Source organism: Phoxinus phoxinus (assembly GCF_949152265.1).
Source record: "Phoxinus phoxinus genome assembly, chromosome: 1".
In the NCBI taxonomy this organism is placed as follows: Eukaryota; Metazoa; Chordata; class Actinopteri; order Cypriniformes; family Leuciscidae; genus Phoxinus; species Phoxinus phoxinus.
This window is the reverse complement of record NC_136876.1, coordinates 47989804-48009087: the sequence shown is the minus strand read 5'-3', so window position 1 is coordinate 48009087 and position 19284 is coordinate 47989804. Positions and strand designations below refer to the sequence as shown.

General features: G+C 40.6%; 2 protein-coding genes across 7 annotated transcripts in view; both read right to left on the bottom strand.

Annotated features, from left to right (window-relative positions):
- LOC307003486 (NACHT, LRR and PYD domains-containing protein 3-like) overlaps nt 1-19284 on the bottom strand; it is a 277559-nt gene that overhangs the window by 100301 nt on the left and 157974 nt on the right.
- The window catches only part of LOC307003494 (NACHT, LRR and PYD domains-containing protein 3-like), a 58256-nt gene that overhangs the window by 8779 nt on the left and 30193 nt on the right, over nt 1-19284 (bottom strand). For 2 of the 7 annotated variants that reach the window (XR_013798723.1, XM_079622001.1), the window contains exon 9: nt 18798-18959. The exons of 1 other annotated variant lie outside the window; for it this stretch is intronic. Coding sequence is in view for 1 of the 6 variants with exons in the window: in XM_079622001.1 (XP_079478127.1) it covers nt 18798-18959 (162 nt within the window). In the remaining 5 variants the exon portion in view is untranslated. Of the gene's footprint in view, nt 1-9827; nt 14885-15912; nt 18960-19284 lie in introns of those variants that run through there. 4 more of the 7 variants (XR_013798725.1, XR_013798727.1, XR_013798726.1 and 1 more) reach the window with 4 other exon arrangements.

The window sequence follows — 19284 nt, the reverse complement described above, 5'->3', positions numbered from 1 at the left end:
ACAGCAATATGGCAAAAGTAGTTTACTACATCTAAGCTATTTTTTAAATTTCATTTTTATATTGAACCAACTTCATTCCAAGTCAATGCTGCTATCTCAGTGATCAATAAAACTGTCAGGCTAACAGATAGGAAGGCATAATTTGTCAGTTCAATTCTTAATTCAACAACTGTTCAAAACCAATTTGGCAACAAAAAAACTAAAACAAAAAACAAAACTATAACTATATAAAACCATATAACTGTCATAAACTGCTCGAGGACGCAGACAGTGGTGATCCAAATGCAGGCTTTAATGAGAGGAGAATCCAGAGACAGGTACAAGGAAACAGGCAGGGGTCAAAACCAGGTAAGCAGTCCAATATCAGAAGTACAATACAGGGAGAAGGCAAACGGGAAAACCAGATACAGGCAGAGAATGCAGGAACCGTGAAACTAGAAAATACAAAGGAACTCGGAAAACGCTGGGTAATGCAGTCAGACACAAACAATACTGAGCACTGATGCAACGGGCCACTCAGGCTTAAGACAGGTGCGCTAAACAAGATAATAAAACACAGGTGCATAAAATCAACATTAATCAGTCCAGAGTAAAACATAATAACGAGTGAAACAGAGAAGGAGTGCCCCCCAGTGGCTCACGCGGGCACTCCAGCCGCTGATTGTCACATAACCCCCCCTCTAAGGAGCGGCTTCCAGACGCTCCAAAGAGCTCCGGGGGGAGGTCAACGGGGGATGGGATGGAGGGCCAGGCCCGTGCAGGGGAACGGGACCAGGACACAGGCAGACCGGGCCTGGGCCGTGGAGCGTTGGCGACCAGGGCGGAGCAGGGCGTGCTGACGGCCAGGGCGGAGCACACTCAGAAGGGAGACAGGGTGGAGCACACTCCACACAGGACCAGGGCAGAGTACACTTAACAGGGGACCAGGGCGGAGCACACTTAACAGGGGACCAAGACGTAGGGAGCACAGGGCTGGACAGGACCAGTGACAAGAGCTCAGACGAAGGTGGACGTGCAAAGGTCCATGTAGGCGCCGCCTCCATGGCCCTCACAGGGTACCTACGGCCCCCCCCAAAAAAATACTTGGGGAAGTCTAAGGCTAAAGCCTCCAGGCTGGAAACCGCCACAGGAAGAGGCGCAGGTAAAACGAGGCGCAGAGGCGGGGCCGGCAGTGCGAGGCGCAGAGGCGGGGCCGGCAGGGTGAGGAGTCTGGGAACGCCCTCCGGAGCCTGGCGAGCCCAACGAGTCCTTCTCCTCCTGCGACGGCGCTTCACTGGGCTTGATTCAACACTTGACTCATTGGACACACTTGACTCCCTCGATTCTCTTGACTCACTCGGCTCACTCGGCTCACTCGATTCACTCGGCTCACTCGATTCCCTCGGCTCACTCGATTCCCTCGGCTCACTCGATTCCCTCGGCTTACTCGATTCACTCGGCTCACTCGGCTCACTCGATTCACTCGGCTCACTCGATTCACTCGGCTCACTTGGTTCGTCGAGGCTGACGTGAAGCTCTGGTTCATCGAGCGCGGTCTCGGCTGGGCTGACGTGAAGCGTGGGTTCGGTTGGCACGCGCTCAGACTCAGTAGAAAACCCTTGAGGCAGGAATACAACTGAGCTCACGTGAAGTGTCCGAACGTCGGGATTCACATGTTGCGTGGTTACGGCGGACCCCTTACGAATCGCTGCTTCACCGGGAGACAATAGACGCGTGGATTCAGTGTACAATGGCGAATCGTCTGGTTTTCTGTGAAGCAAAAGTTTCAAAAAATCCACAGTAAAAAGCGAACCGCCCATGGAAAGGGCCAGGTCAATATATTGGGTTAGAGTCCAGCTTGAACTTGGAAACGGTAGAGCAGAGCCGAGCGGTCCAGACAGTCCTCCCCGAAAGAACATCATTAAACAAAAATCATCTAAATAGGACTGACGAGAGAGCTTCAAAAAAATCGGTCACAAAAACCTTGAGAGGACGTTCCCCTTGACGGAGGCATACGATCTGCGCTGTGGGATCCATGACGAGGTCCGTGTCTCTCTCAGCCGCTGGATCAGTAGTGGCTCAGTATTCTGTCATAAACTGCTCGAGGACGCAGACAGTGGTGATCCAAATGCAGGCTTTAATGAGAGGAGAATCCAGAGACAGGTACAAGGAAACAGGCAGGGGTCAAAACCAGGTAAGCAGTCCAATATCAGAAGTACAATGCAGGGAGAAGGCAAACGGGAAAACCAGATACAGGCAGAGAATGCAGGAACCGTGAAACTAGAAAATACAAAGGAACTCGGAAAACGCTGGGTAATGCAGTCAGACACAAACAATACTGAGCACTGATGCAACGGGCCACTCAGGCTTAAGACATGTGCGCTAAACAAGATAATAAAACACAGGTGCATAAAATCAACATTAATCAGTCCAGAGTAAAACATAATAACGAGTGAAACAGAGAAGGAGTGCCCCCCAGTGGCTCACGCGGGCACTCCAGCCGCTGATTGTCACAATAACTATATAAAACTATAACAAAACCAGGTGTCGTCGAGAGTGTGTGCATGTTTCTATTACACCGGTAAGTAAATTTCTCTCGTGTCAGCCCAAGGATTGAGATTGGTACATCATGTCACTGTCTGGAGCAGAAGGTGGTAATGCACCAAAAAGCTGGTTTAGGGCCCTATGAAATCCACTTTATTTTTTCCCACATTCCAAATTCTTTTTTTTTTTCGTTTTAATTTTTCTGTATTCTGTATTTTTCCGGTTTAATTTTTTTGGACTCCTTTTTTAATTGTTAAATTTAATTTTAGTAATCAAAAAGCATGGCTAATTAATTGAGATCATGAAACTTATACAATTTAACAATAATTTATTACAATTTTAAAATAAATTAAATTTTTAGGGCACTAAGAAATATATATATTTTTTTTAAACCAAATTCTGTTTTGTTTTTTGTTTTGTTTTATTGATTCCATTTTAATTAAAAGTTGAATTAAACTGTAATAACCAATGATTTAAAATGTAATGATTTAAGCTAAACTTTCTTCAAAGGATAAACCAACCTTTTATTTTGACGGGTTGTCGTGTATACCTTTAAGTCTCTCTGAGTTTTTATGTATGACGATAGTTTTTTTCTGAAATGAAGCTAAAATGCTGCTGAAGTGACTCTTAGAGCGGCTGTGTAGATGAAGTCCAAGCATTAATGTTCTCATATAGGCTGAAAACATCACAAGCGCCATAGGTGCCTCAGTGTGTGTGTGTGTGTGGTAAATGAAACTGCGCGCGTCTGCGCCATTCATTCACAGAGACACGCAGAACATGCATGATTCCTATTTAAATAGTCTTTATGTGGTTTAATATTCACAGACACTAGTCTATATTGTGATTTTATTTAAGTTTACTGACCTACTTTTCATTCAAGATCTGACAAATTCCGTGAAATTCTGCGTTATACAGTAAAATCTCGTTTTTATGCCGTGATTCCGTCCGTGTTTTCCGCATCGCAGGAATGAAATCATACGGCCCTAAGGTTGCCAACCGCCGTAAAACACGAAGAAGAAGTCACCATCACTTACTGATCCAGCATCAGTGATAGTAGTTGTAGTTCCCATTTGAGTTTGAGCTTTAGATATTCTTGGGAAAATGTGGCTTGTGTGGACGCTACCGCACTACTACCGATCAAAACAAGAGCTTCGCTACTGAAAAGCTATTTGATTTAGAAAATTACTTGTAGCGACGCTACTCCCCAACACTGTATATCGTGCAGCACTAGACAATGGCATAAGCGGGATAATCCATGGCTAGGTGTGTATTATACAGCTTTAATGCACTTTGCCTTAATATCGTGTAATGCACTTCTAGTCGAGGATTATCTCTTACATATTAGATAGCAATATGCAAATTACTGTTACAGAATTGTATTTCACACTTTACATGCAGTTATATATTTGTTTTATTCAAGCACTGTCAGCCATGTACATCAATGTTTAATTACAGGCTGTTTATTAGGGATGGCCCGATACCGATACTGGCATCGGGTCGATACTGTCCTCATACTCGTAATCGTACTGGCCGCCGCGAGTGCTTTGTCGAGGTGAACTGAGGCATAGGAAAGTATAATGTCGGCGGTTTGGGCTCATTTCAAGATAAGGGATGATGACAACAACTAAGGCAGACTGTAAGTTATGTTCAGCTAAGGTGTCGAGAGGAGGGAAAGAAAGTACATCGTTTAACACCAGCAATCTAATTAAACATCTGAAGACGCATCATAGCGCTGAATACACACAGTTTAGCAAAGCTAAAGCAACTCAGCATAGGGCTGGGCGATATGGCTGAAAACTGTATCACGATATAAGTGTTTCATATCGGTCGATATCGATAATTATTGATATTTTTTTATGACCTATTTAAAATAAGGACCAGAAGAAAAATCTATTACATTTAAAAAAAAATATATATTTTAAACATAACCTTCCTCTGATTATAATCCCCAGGCCTCAGTTATAAAGGCAGAAATGTCAACACAACCACGACTGTGCTCCAAAGGGTGAGCGTGGCTAAGGTGGAAAAACAAGTTTGTGGTAGCCTATTACCAGTAGGGGACGATGGTATTGAATAATCTGCATACGACGCAGCACCGCATCACGCACAGGCACCCCATTATTTAGTCTCAAAACTCACGCACATAAAATCTATGCGCGTGCACAGAATTACAATGGCAAAAAAAAAAAACACTATCCGCGCATAGAATGCCATCCATATACCTTCGTGTCAATTCTCAATTGATTTTGATTAATATGCGCGAGGGAGGGAGAGCAAGACAGTTTGAAGACGGTGAGAGTGCGTGCGCGGCCAGAGGAGGGGCTCTCTCGTTCTTTCAGTAACATGAGACCTGTCACAAGCGCAGTTGTCAGTCATCACTCACCAATCAAATAAGGCTTTCTTTGGCGGGATAAAAATTCGCTTTGGTGGCCGCCAAAAAACGCAATATGTGGCGGCCGGTGTTGATTCTGAGTCCGCCACAAATTAGTCTATGTGTGGGAAACACTGAAGTGTGCGTCTGGTGTGCGATACCTCGAGTTGTCCTAGACGCGGCTCGGCGCTGCGCTTCTCGTCCGGTTTGCAACTCCCTGTCACTCCCTATGTTGCTAGGTTACCAGAGAGTGCCTTGTTAATGCAACCAAACTTGTTTCGTAACCTCTGGTTTCTTCCGACGAAGAAAAACAATTTATCGAACGTTATATCGAACGCATTTTTTTATTAATATCGATTACGTGTCTATCGCGATACATATCGTTATAATTTTATCGCCCAGCCCTAACTCAGCAGCCAACATTAACACAGGTTTTACAGAAGCGCGAGAAGATGTCCAGAGATAATCCATGGGCACGAAAAATAACAGAGAGAATTGCATACTTTATTGCACTTGATGACCAGCCATTGTCGGCTGTTTCGCTATGCTACCGAAAGTGTTTCATGAGGTGAAAAAGCACGTCAGTGGTGTGTTGCGTGACGTTTCGGCCTTCAGTTTTACAACAGATATTTGGTCAAGAAGTGTCTGCCCAATGTCTCTGCTCAGTTTAATTGTACAGTGGATTGATGACGCCTTTACTCTTCGCCAAGCCACCTTACAAGCAAAGCCATTCCGGGGCTCGCACACCAGCCAAGCCATAGCAGGTGCGTTTGATGGGATGCTTCAGACCGGGTGCATTCCGAAAATCTCTGTTGACGTTGTGCTACGAGACAACGCTAAAAATATAATTAAGGGCATGAATGATGCTGGACTCCCCAGCCTACCTTGTGCCCCTCACACTCTCCAGCTGGTGGTCCACGAGGGACTTTTGTCACAGAGAAGTGTTGCCGATGCATTGGCTATCGGACGCAAAATTGTTGGCCATTTTAAACATTCTACTCTAGCCTACTCCTGCCTCGAAGACATTCAGTTAGAGATCGGTCAGCCTGCAAAACGACTACAGGAGGATTTACAGACCCGCTGAAATAGTACATTTTACATGATCCAGTCCCTGATTGAGCAGAAACTGGCTCTAGGAATTTGTGTGTCCGAATATGAACGCCCTGATAATCTCACGGCTCACCAGTGGGCACTGCCGGAGAAGATTGTGACTGTTCTGGGTCCGTTTGACGAGTTAACACGAAAAGTTAGCTCTTCTGATGCTATGGCAGCAGATGTGATTCCTGCTGTCACTGTACTGCAGAGATTTCGGTCTAAAGAGACCGACGATGACCATGGCATCAAAACTATGAAAGGGACCCTAGCTGCAGCTGTCAGGGGGCGATTTTCTGATGTGGAAGAACAACCCCTCTACAGCATCGCTACTCTACTCGACCCCAGGTATGTCTGTGTGTGTGTGTGTGTGTGTGTCTGTCTGTGTGTGTGTGTGTCTGTGTTTGTGTGTGTGTCTTTCTGTCTGTGTGTGTGTGTGTTTGCGTTAGTTAGGCTAGTTAGCGAGTTGAAAACTAAAAGTCTTGCTGAAAAGTACATTTTAGTATTTCATTTTAATTTAATAAATTATTTGATTAGGCTATGTTATTTTAATAGCCAAAGTGGTATCATATATTCAGGCAAACATACCTATTGTCAGATAGCCTAATTTTATTTCTCCCTCTGTTAAAGGTATAAAAATCGTTTTTTCTCTAACACCAACACTGCTGCAAATGCCAAGGAGATGCTGATGCGTGAGCTGTTGAGATCGTCTGGAGGAGAGGAGGATCATGACCTGCACGAACCTCCTGCCAGAAAACCACGCAGGGACCAGGCAAGCAGCAGCCTGGACAGTATATTTAATGAAATAGCAGATGAGCATGCACCAGTCTTGATAAACAGAGCTCAAACTGTAAAACCCAACAAGTTAAGCTAACTCATTTAATTTGAGGAAACTTATTACCTCAATTTAATTAAGTTAACAAAAAACAATAGTTATGAGTACTCTGAACTTATTTTAATCGAGTCCACTAAACAATGATATTTTTTAATACGCAATTAAACTTTACACTGCATTTAAATACTTTATATAGCTGAAACCTCACTATATTGAGTAAAAAAATTGAAAAGACTAACTTTAAATGAACTCAGAGCACTTGCAGTTCCTGCTAGCTCGCAATATCATATACAAACTCAAATCCAATGAGTTAAGCTAACTCATTACATTTGAGGAAACTTATTACCTCAATTTAATTAAGTTTATAAAAAACAATAGTTATGAGTACTCTGAACTTATCTCAGTTGAGTTAAATAAAAGTATACATTGCAGTCAAGAAATTAAGTGATTAATTAATTGATGAATTAAGCGATTAGTGAGCATTAATTATGAACACCTGCTGTTAACAAGCAGAATCACTGAAGGAAAAAGAAACACAATAACTACAACTGACTTCCAACCACAGCCTTAGATGAAATCAACTTAAGATCAAATATGTTTAAATCTCTCAAGTTCTCAGCAGAAGAGGATTATGACCCATGATTATCCAATTAAATCTGTGGGCAAAGAGACACTTTACGTGGCTTTTCAGTCTGGAAATTCATGTTCAGTCTGTCCAACGTAACGCTGAGGTCACCTGTCAAACCACTACACAAACAACATTAGCAGCTTCACTAATTACTAACCAGTTTTACTTTTGTCATGCTTCTACAGAAGTTGTTATTGAGAATTAACAGAGGTTTAGATGATGATGATTTATTGAGTTTCATTTAAAGACACCATGATAGTGGTCAGTGTTTGCTTTAGTTGGGCTCTTGACCCTTGACTTTATAACACCAGATTTTCTTCTGGCTGCTGTAACTGAGTGTTTATATAAGACATTTGTTATGACACATAAGCCAAAAGAAAATAAAAACATGTTATTGCGTTTAGATGATGCAAATCAACATTTAATGACTTGATTTTCTGATCTTTTCCAGAGCCTAATCTCTGTGTAAACAGGTGATATGTTACTTGTATTGTTTGTTATAACAGAACTCTGATTTTACTGTAAGGTCCATTGAAGTGACAATATGATTTTTAAAACCTCTATGGTTTCATACTGACTTACACAGACATCAAGAATGAGCATATGAATCTCAACAACGGTGACCAATAAAAAAATATTCATGCCGCAATGTGTGCTGGGAGCAATGGATACATTTTGTATTATGCTAGTACCCAGCATGCATTGCAACATGAATAGTTTTTAATGGTCACCATTGTTGAGGTTCATATGCTGAATCTTGATGTCTGTGTGAGTCTTTGAAATACAATACATTTTTTGTGAAACTTTTTGTGCACATTCATTTTGTAATATTATTCATATTGTCTGATGAACATAGAATTGCTGGCGCTTATGCTGTTGAAACACAGTTTTGAAAAAAAATGATTAATATGTTGCCCTTTTTATCAGGGATTAGACTCTGAATAAGATCAGTGAATCAAGTCACAAAATGATCTATTGTCATCATCAGTCCTCAACCATTTATACACAATCAACAATTTTCCATGACTTTTGTACCATTATAAATGTGTTATATAAACACATAATATAGCAGCCAAAGAAAACCTTATGTGGAAAAAGTCAAGGGTCAAGAGCCCAACTAAAGCAAACGCTGATCTCCATCATGGTGACCTTAAACGAAACAAATCATCAACATCTAAACCTCTGTTAATTATAATAATAACTGTATAATAATAATAATTCAAACTGGTTAATAATAAGTGAAGCTGGTAATGCTGTTTGTGTACTGGTGTAATCCTCCTCTTTTATCTTCAGTTGATTTCATCTAAGGATGTGGCTGGAAGTCAGTTGTAGTTCTTGTGTTTCTCTTTCCTTCAGTGATTCGGCTTGTTAACAGCAGGTGTTTATCACTAATCCTCAATCATCACTTAATTATACAATTATTATTCAATTATCATTCTGGGATATAGAAATGTTCTATAACTCATTCAGTTTGAGTTCAATTTCAGTCATTCAAGTTTCAATAATATTTGAGTGCAGTGAACTCAATTTGATTTAGTACATATTACTGTTAGGTTTTACAGTGTAGGTTCTACTGCACAATTAGAGACATACCTAGGGGAGACCACAATTTCTCGAGAAAACAAACCACTACAATACTGGGCAGTTAACAAAGTGCGGTTCCCTACTCTGGCCAAAATGGCATCCAGATACCTCTCAGCACCATGCAGTAGTGTTGACAGTGAAAGGCTGTTCAGCTCAGTGTCACATATTGTGAATGAAAGCAGAAACAGAATCACAGCTGATCATGCAGAGATGATTTTGTTCATCAAAAAGAACCTGCCTCTCATTCTCCCAAAAAGTACCAAAGCTAGTTCAGATCACATTGCTGACTGAAATGTTTGTTTAAAGGTTGGGTAGGTAAGAATTGTCTAAAGAACTTTTTTTCAAATTGGCTTAAACTGTCTTTATATACCAATACATAATTAAAATGTAAGTACTTTGAAAAAGAGAGTATAAAAATTGAGTGACTATAGTGTATTTAATCTTCAAAAAATACTGCTCATTAATTCCATTCGGGACGAAGCAAGTGATTGGCTTGCGCAACTGTCACTCTCCGTCGCCATGACTACCGCCGCTATTATTGGCTCTGCCCACGTGCGCGCAGTCGCGCACCCGTTTTTAGGCGGGAGTGAATGGAATTAATGAGCTGTGTTTATTGAAGATTAAATACACTAGAGTCACTCAGTTTTTTATACTCTCTATTTCAGAGTACTTGCATTTTAATTATGTATTGGTATATAAAGACAGTTTAAACAAATTTGATTAAAAGTTTTTTTGGACAATTCTGACCTACCCTACCTTTAATTGAAACATGGGAACTGTCACTGTGCCAAATAGTTTAATTGTTGTTTAATTGAAATATGCAGTAGTTTAATTGAGACTAGGGCTGCACGATTCTTGCTAAAATGTGAATCACGATTTTTCTCCATGGGAATTGAGATCACGATTCTCTTACACGATTCTCATTTTTTTCAACAAAAATGTATTGCACTCAAGTACAAAAAAACAAAAAAACACAGGACATTCAGTATAATAAAGTGCAGGTCTGCAGGAGTAACAAAAAATCGTCTCTACTCTTTTTTTCTTTATTTTTAGACCCCTTAAAGAAAATAATTCGTTCATATTATGGGCTCATCTGATTTTTTGTACATAGCCTATTTGTTAGGATTATTTTTTTTACTTTGTCATAATGATTAGGCTAATAAATGCATGCACAATTATCCGTGAACTTTTTTTTTTAACAAATGCCTTTCAACTTGTGTGTGCAAAATTCTGAATTAAATTAATGTGCAGAAATTTGTACAAATAGAGAGTAGGCTATGTAGGCCTACTGTTGTAGCCATTAAAAAAAGCGCATTTCATATTTGTTAAAATATTATAATGTTATTTTTTTTTCATTTATGTTGATTTATGAAAAGTGAACAGCACGACGAGTGAGGATGCGCAATATGAGACATGGAGCGGGTCAGACATGATTTTGACCGTTGAAGTTGTTATAGAAAGCCTTTCTTTAAAGTGAATTTCGTTTTGTATAAATTGTCTCTTAATTTTAATAAATTTTTCATCAACCAATTGCCTGAATTTAATGAATAGGCCGACGAAACAAATATACATTTACATTTACATTTATTCATTTAGCAGACGCTTTTATCCAAAGCGACTTAAAAATGAGAAACAATAGAAGCAATTAAACTAGCAGTAGGACAACAGTATGTAAGTGCTATAACCCTTCACAGTACAAATCAAAAGTTTTTTTTTTTTTTTTTTTTTTTTAGAATAGAAAAGAAAGTGTTAGTGTTAGTAGTACTGGATCAAGTGCTCAAGTGCTGCCGAAAAAGATACGTCTTCAGCAGTTTCTTAAAGATGGCTACAGACTCAGCAGCTCTGGCTGAGTTAGGCATAGGGCTGGGCGATAAAACGATAACGATAATTATCGCGATATAATTTTTCTCGATAAAACGATATCAAGAGTTCGATAAATGTTCGATAATGTTTTTGCGCCAAAAGCGGAACGAATCTCATTTGAACCGCGCGCGCCACACGGACCGTTTATCCGCTCGGCTCAAAGTCCAAACGGCAGCGCAGCGCGAGCTCACTAGAGCCAGGGCCGCATTAAGAGCTCACTGGGCCCCGGGGCTATGAGCTATTGGAGGCCCCCTAAAATTTAATAAAATTAAACATTCTATTTTTTAAAACTTGTTTTATTAGTTTCAATATTTTAATTTTATGCACATTGCATCAACCAAAAATGTAATTAAATGCAACAGTCTCAGACTTGAAGAAAATTGTTGAACATTTAACGAATTTCTGCACATTCCACCATATTTTAACGAAATAAACAAAGTCCTTTTTCTGTTAACTTATATTTCTGCATATTCCAGCATATAAAATGCACATATTTTTTTGTAAAATCCTCTATTCGATTAGATGTAAATAAAATACAGCAATAAAATAATTAAAATGAAAGTCTCTCATGACTGTATACCAAATTATTAACATTTACGTCTTTTAACATTAAAGTGCAGATTAGTTTTGTTTTTGTAAATCGTCAGACATGTTTTTACCATTTCATTAAGTTTTGCTTTGTAGAAAGCATTTCTTTAAAGTGAATTTCGTTTTGTATAAATTGTATCTTAATTTTAATAAATATTTAATCAACCAATTGCATGTATTTAATAAATAAAAAGCAAATATAGCAGACAATATAATAACCGTGAGATGGAGGAGCCGCGCGCCGCGTTCACTTGCATTGCATTGTTAACTAGAGAGCGCACCTCATAAATGAATGAAACTCAGCGTAGGCCTATGTCTCATACATTAGCATTAAATATCTTTGCTGCATCCTTTCTAGAACAGACAAGGGCTTGAATGAACATAAGAAGGAATGTTGTAACAAGCGGTATTACAAATTCACAATGTCACATTAACATTAGCTTCTAGTGGGAAAAAAAGAAAGAATACATTTTACATAAAATCCAGTGCTTTCAAAGCATTACATGTTTTCATTTCTTTCTTGTTTTTAGTTTGTTCCGAAAGATGTACATATAATGTAAAGTCATTTATAAAATGTGGAAAATTTGGTTTACTTTGAGCCCACTTCTTTTTATGTATATGGTATTTTCCCAATATAACAGATAACTATAGCCTAATATGTTGTTCTTTACATTCCAAATTGTCATTTGGAATTGTTACATTCCAAATTGTTATTCTTCTTAGTATAAAAAAGCACATAAAAAAAACACAAATTTCCATCATACACTTTTAGAATAAATGCATTTGATATACCAAATTCAAACGTGACGTTTCAATTCACCCTGCCGCCCACGGGAGTTTGATGGACAGGCGATCTGACCAATCATAACGCCGAATCCGAAATTTAGTCCGGCAGCAAAGCAGTCAGTAGAAAGTTAACGTCTTTGGACTTGAACTTGAAAAACGGTATTGTTTAAATTACTTAAATGACAATATTTGAAAGTTGAGACTTTGTTTCATGTCAAAAGTAAGCTGCTCTCTCGTCTGTCAGCGCGTAGCCTACTACTAGTCTGTGCCCCGCGAATGTATTTTTCACTGCGTGAGAACATGTGTGGCGTGACTCGTGAGAGCGAGAGCCTGGCTTATCACACACAGGAGGCTGGTCTTTGCGAATGGTCAATTACTTTAATAATAATGATTGATAGTGATGATTCCATGATAATGCATGCAATTTATGGTAAAGCATCACTAAATAACAGGGCTAATTTGTGGGGGGCGTGAGGCTTTGGCAATCAGCGTTACCGATGGATAGTCAATCTGCTCCACGGCCAATCATGGGCCCCCTCCTTGCTCGGGCCCCGGGGCTTTAGCCCCGCCTAGCCCTGTTGTTAATGCGGCCATGACTAGAGCAGACGCGTTTACTCTGATCGGTCTCGGTCACTAGATCCAGTGAGAAGCGCTTGAATTCAGCGAAGAACACAAATGTCTCAGTGATTTAAACCAGTTTAAAGGCAGATGAGAAGCGCGGACGAACAGGAGAAGCACTGTGCGCAACGATACAGTCAGAAGCTTTTCCGTCGACACATTCCCATCATTCACCACGGATTTAACGTTAGCCTAGTAATATTAACTGCACCTTGAAATGTGCGTGGGATATATATATTGAATTGTATAATATTATTAATGTAGACAATGTATTAAAGGACTAATGGAATATAATTACAGTTTTTAATAATGTATTTAGGCTACTGGTTTTCATAAATACCATAGAAACCATAAAGTTACATTTTATCTGTGGTTATCATGATCTAAATGCATGATGCTGGATGACCAATGGTTCATTTAAATAAAACTAAAGAATATTACATTTTACCAAATAAAAATAATGTTGTTACTTTTAACAGATGTTACTGTTTTTGTTAATGAACATAAATTGTATATATAGTAAATCTGCATCCTAACTCAAGCTAATACTACTGAAATAAAGATATTTATTTTGTTAAGGAAACATGACAAATGTTTGAATGTTCTACCTCGGATTTGTGAATGTTCACCTGTTTGGCAAGTGTTTGTCATGATATGTTCTGACAATAAAGAGTAGTTTAAAAACACAACGCTCTGGTTTCTACAGCTTTCACGTTGGAGTAAAGATCTGTCTTTAAACTTGAAATAAATAAAGTTTTGACATTTATCGATAATTATCGATATCGACTGATATAAAAAAAAATATTGTGATATTTTTTTTTGGCCATATCGCCCAGCCCTAGTTAGGCAGATCATTCCACCAGCAGGGAACAGTCATGGTGAAGGTCCGAGAGAGAGATTTCGTGCCTCTTTGAGATGGCACCACCAGACGCCGCTCACTTGCAGAGCGTAAGTTTCTGGACGGCACATAAGTCTGAATTAATGAGTTCAGGTACAGGGGAGCAGTGCCAGTGGTTGTTCTGTAGGCAAACGTCAGTGACTTGAATTTGATGCGAGCGGCAACCGGCAACCAGTGCAATTTCGTGAGGAGAGGAGTGACGTGTGCTCTCTTTGGCTCATTGAAGACCACTCTAGCTGCAGCATTCTGGATCAGTTGCAGAGGTTTGACAGTGCAAGCTGGGAGACCAGCCAGGAGAGCATTACAATAGTCCAGTCTGGATAGAACAAGCGCCTGAACAAGCAGTTGTGTAGCATGCTCTGATAGGAAGGGCCTGATCCTTCGGATGTTGTACAAGGCAAATCTGCATGACCGGGCAGTGCTAGCGATGTGGTCTGTGAAATTCAATTGGTCATCAATTACAACTCCAAGGTTCCTGGCTGATCTTGATGGAGTTATGGATGACGAGCCTAGCTGGATGGTGAAGTTGTGATTAAGTGCTGGGTTAGCCGGGATTACAAGTAGCTCTGTCTTCGCAAGGTTTAGTTGAAGGTGGTGGTCCTTCATCCAGCCAGAAATGTCTGTCAGGCAGGCTGAGATGCGAGCGGCTACCGTCGGATCATCAGGCTGGAATGAGAGGTAGAGTTGTGTGTCATCAGCGTAGCAGTGGTAGGAAAAGCCATGTTTTTGAATCACAGATCCTAGTGATGTCATGTAGATGGAGAAGAGAAGTGGTCCAAGCACTGAGCCCTGAGGCACACCAGTGGCTAGATGTTGGGTCTTAGACACCTCACCCCTCCACGACACCCTAAAGGACCTACCCGAGAGATAAGACTTGAACCACTGGAGTGCAATTCCCGAGATGCCCTTCATCTTTAGGATAGACAGGAGGATCTGGTGGTTAACTGTGTCAAAGGCAGCAGACAGATCCAGCAGGATGAGAACTGAGGACTTGGAAGCTGCCCTTGCCAATCTCAGAGCTTCAATTACTGAGAGCAGAGCAGTCTCAGTCGAGTGTCCCCTTTTGAAGCCAGACTGATTGTTGTCCAAGAGGTAGTTCTGCGTAAGAAAGGAGGAGATCTGGTTGAAAACAACTCGTTCAAGTGTTTTTGCGACGAATGGAAGAAGGGATACCGGTCTGTAATTCTCTAGATGTGCTGGATTTAGAGTGGGTTTCTTAAGCAGTGGGGTTACCCGAGCCTGCTTGAAAGCTGTGGGAAATGTGCCAGTGTGAAGAGATGTGTTTATGATGTGTGTGAGTGTGGGTATCACAGAAGTAGAAATAGCTTGAAGTAGGTTAGTGGGAATAGGATCAAGCGGACAGGTAGTAGGGCGATTGGAAAGGAGGAGTTTGGAGACTTCGGTCTCTGAAAGCAAGGAGAAAGAGGGTAGGATGTGTGTGTTAGCTGGTAAACTGTGTGTGTTAATTTGTGGATTAGTAAATTGGCCGCTGATGGTGGTAGTTTTGTTTATGAAGAATGTGGCAAAATCATCAGCTGTTTGAGTTGATGAAGGAGGAGGAGGAGGAGGGTTAAGAAGGGAGGAGAAGGTTTTGAAAAGCATGCGAGAGTCAGAAGAATTGTTAATTTTGTTGTGATAGTAAGTCATTTTAGCAGTAGATATGTTAGCAGAGAAGGAAGAGAGGAGGGATTGATAAAGACCAAGGTCAGTATGATCTTTGGATTTGCGCCACTTCCTCTCTGCACCCCTGAGTTTAGCACGATGTTCACAGAGAACATCAGATAACCAGGGGGCAGAGGGAGAGGCGCGGGCTGGCCTGGAGGAAAGGGGGCAGAAATTGTCCAAGCAGGATGTTAGAGTGGAGAAAAGAGTATCAGTTGCACTGTTAGTATCTAGTGCTGAGAGCTGGTCTGGTGGAGGAAGTGTGGACGAGACCAAAGAGGATAGACGAGAGGGTGAGAGTGAGCGTAGGTTACGCCGAAAGGTGACCTGTGGAGGAGTGCATGTTGTGTTCTGGGGCAGGTTGAGGTTGAGAGTGAGGAGGAAGTGATCTGAGGTGTGCAGTGGAGTAACAAGAGCATGGTCAGTGGAGCAGTAGCGTGTGTAAATAAGGTCCAATTTGTTACCTGATTTGTGAGTAGCAGCAGTCGATACTCGTTTGAGATCGAATGAGGCAAGCAGAGTGTGGAAATCAGCAGCTTGAGGTTTTTCAAGGTGGATGTTGAAGTCTCCAAGAACTATGAGAGGAGTGCCATCCTCTGGGAAGGATGAAAGTAGCACATCAAGGTCCTCTAAGAAACTGCCAAGCTGACCTGGGGGACGATATATAACTGCACAATGAATTTTAATAGGACTAGTGATGGTAATAGAATGGGATTCAAATGAGTTGTTGTTACACAGAGGTGGTAAAGTATTAAATTTCCAATCGTTTGCGATGAGCAGACCGGTACCTCCACCCCTTCCAGTCAGACGAGGGGTGTGTGAGAAAGTGAAGTTAGTGGAGAGGGCAGCCGGTGTGGCAGTGTCCTCAGGTCTGATCCAGGTCTCAGTCAGGGCCAGAAGGCTGAGACCTGAATGACTAGAAATAGATGTAATGAAATCAGCTTTGTTAACTGCGGACTGGCAATTCCAGAGACCAATAGGAAAAGAGAAGATAGTACTAGAAGACATGGGAAGGGTACGCAGGTTGTTAGGATTGTGCCGCCTCCGTCGTGTGACATTGGATTTACGAATGTTAGTAATAGTAGGGATTGTAAAACACATGGTGTAAAAACTCACAAACAGAAAGATCAGTTGAAAGTTGAGTAGAAGAGAGAGAAAATAACAAGATGATAAAACAAACAGCGAGAAAGTAATACTCAAGTGCCTTGTCGGTGTCCTTGCTCGGTGGAGTCGCACAGGTAGAGTCGTTGGTCTTTACACTCTTCGGTCTTCACACGATGAGGGCTTCACGCCGCCGCGACCGCTGCCGCGGAGCACTAAACCTATTTATACATGCCTAACACCTGATTGTTGAATACAGCTGGCCACTCCCCGCAGCGAAACTCAAGTCACGACCCAAACAAATGCCACGTGCGCTCGCGTTTTGCCCGAGTAAAACACACTAAACAATACAAAGTTTCCTAGCAACAAAGAACCGCGCTCAAATTGACTGAGAAAAGTAAACACTCACACACTGAAGTTCTCTCTTGCTGTTCGACTGCTTCTTCTGACAACTTCTATTGACTAGCTGCTATAAATGCTTAACTGGCTTATGACCACGCCCCGCAGCGAAACTCAAGTCACGACCCAAACAAATGCCACGTGCGCTCTCGTTTTGCCCGAGTAAAACACACTAAACAATACAAAGTTTCCTAGCAACAAAGAACCGCGCTCAAATTGACTGAGAAAAGTAAACACTCACACACTGAAGTTCTCTCTTGCTGTTCGACTGCTTCTTCTGACAACTTCTATTGACTAGCTGCTATAAATGCTTAACTGGCTTATGACCACGCCCCGCAGCGAAACTCAAGTCACGACCCAAACAAATGCCACGTGCGCTCGCGTTTTGCCCGAGTAAAACACACTAAACAATACAAAGTTTCCTAGCAACAAAGAACCGCGCTCAAATTGACTGAGAAAAGTAAACACTATATATAACGGAGGCGCCCGCGCGCTCACTTGCGCACGTGAACTAGAGCACATCCTAACTTAACGAAACTCAGTGTATGCCTCACACAGACATGACAAATACATCAAATAGGCTACACAAAGCTTACACGAAATAATTCAAAACGAAAAAAGAAAAAGGCTAGGCTACTCTCTGATTATGTAATCCATTATTAGGCTTATTTATGTGCATTTCTCTCTATAAGCGCGTTCACACGGAGATGGCGATCGTCAACTTCATCTTTGCAGCCGAGCCTACACTTTTAGAGAAAACACTTGTTTATTAATAAAAATCAATACACGTGTCACCGGATTTACAGATGCACGCACACATATTATTTCGAAATAACGAGATATTGTGTTGAAATAACATTATTATTAATAATAGCCTACATCTTTTAGAATAGGCCTATTTGATTGAATGTTGAATGTTGCGCTTGTTCAATTTAATAAAATTTAAACTTTAATTGTGATCATTAACATAACTGAATATTAAATATTTAGTGACCAAGTTTTGCGCAGCTCCCCATCAATGATCTAGCAGCACCCACTCAGCACATGCTGTCCCTGCAGAGAAGCTACGTAGGCAGTGTATTTTTTATTTTATTTTTTGTTCCGTTACCTCCAACCCCCGTTTTGAGTCGCCGGATCCCCCTCTGTGCTCCGGGATCTCCCACTTTACAAATTAAGCACTGCACGGAAGTGAATCGCCATCATTAAGAAATGAGATCGAATTTATGTTTGAATCGAGATCGTGATTTTTTTTCGATTAATCGTGCAGCCCTAATTGAGACTATGCAATAGTTACATTGATGTTTTGTTTAATTGAAATATGTAAATGTTTAATTGAGACTACGCAACAGTTACATTGAAATTTTGTTAAATTGAAAGTTGGAGACGGTGTCAAATAGTTTCATTGATATATTGTTGCGTTGGCAATATTTTTTGCAGTTGTGAAGACAGTGCCAGAGGCTTTTTGTTTACACAGAAATATATATAATTTATTTTTTATTTGAATTTGCCTACATTTATTATTTTACAATTTTTTTTTTAGACTTGTTAAAACAAGCAGAGAAAAAAATAAAAACAGTCTTCTAACCTGTGTTCTAAAATTGTTTCCTATCTTCTTTTCTGGGAGCCTACAGTTACTTCTGCAATAGAAATATCAGTACTCGGTATCGGCAAGTACACAAATGTAAATACTCGTACTCGTACCGGTTTGGAATTTTTTTTTATCGGGCCATCCCTACTGTTTATTATAAACATAAGCTGGGCTTTTTGAGCAGTCTTTTTTGTGAGAACCAAAAAAACAGCTATCTCGACAACACACAGCAGACATGAGGATTGTTACTGCTCTACATACTTGAGTTTGTCCAGATGTTTGAGTGTATCAGAGAGCAGCTTCAGTCCTGAATCTCCTGGGTGATTGTAGCTCAGGTCCAGCTCTCTCAGGTGTGAAGGGTTTGAACTCAGAGCTGATGCCAGAGCAGCACAACCTTCCTCTGTCACCATACAGCCAGATAATCTACAACAACAACGTGTTCATGTTAGTGTGCTTCATTTTTAAAATATTTTTCTTTAGATTAGTGATACAGCAGCAGGGACACAGAATATGTCCATTTTAATTTTAGATTTAAAATTTTAGATTGTATGTTCTCATCAATATGCAAACATGTGATCAGCTAAAGACAAAAAAACAAGGAAATAATTTTTTCCCACCATTCAAAATGACCAAACAACAACTATTATTATTGTATTGTTATTTAAATGTAAATCCAATAATGCAATCTAATACTATTGCAATACTACTGCACTGTAAAAATAATTATAATGTTTCAAAGATAACTCTA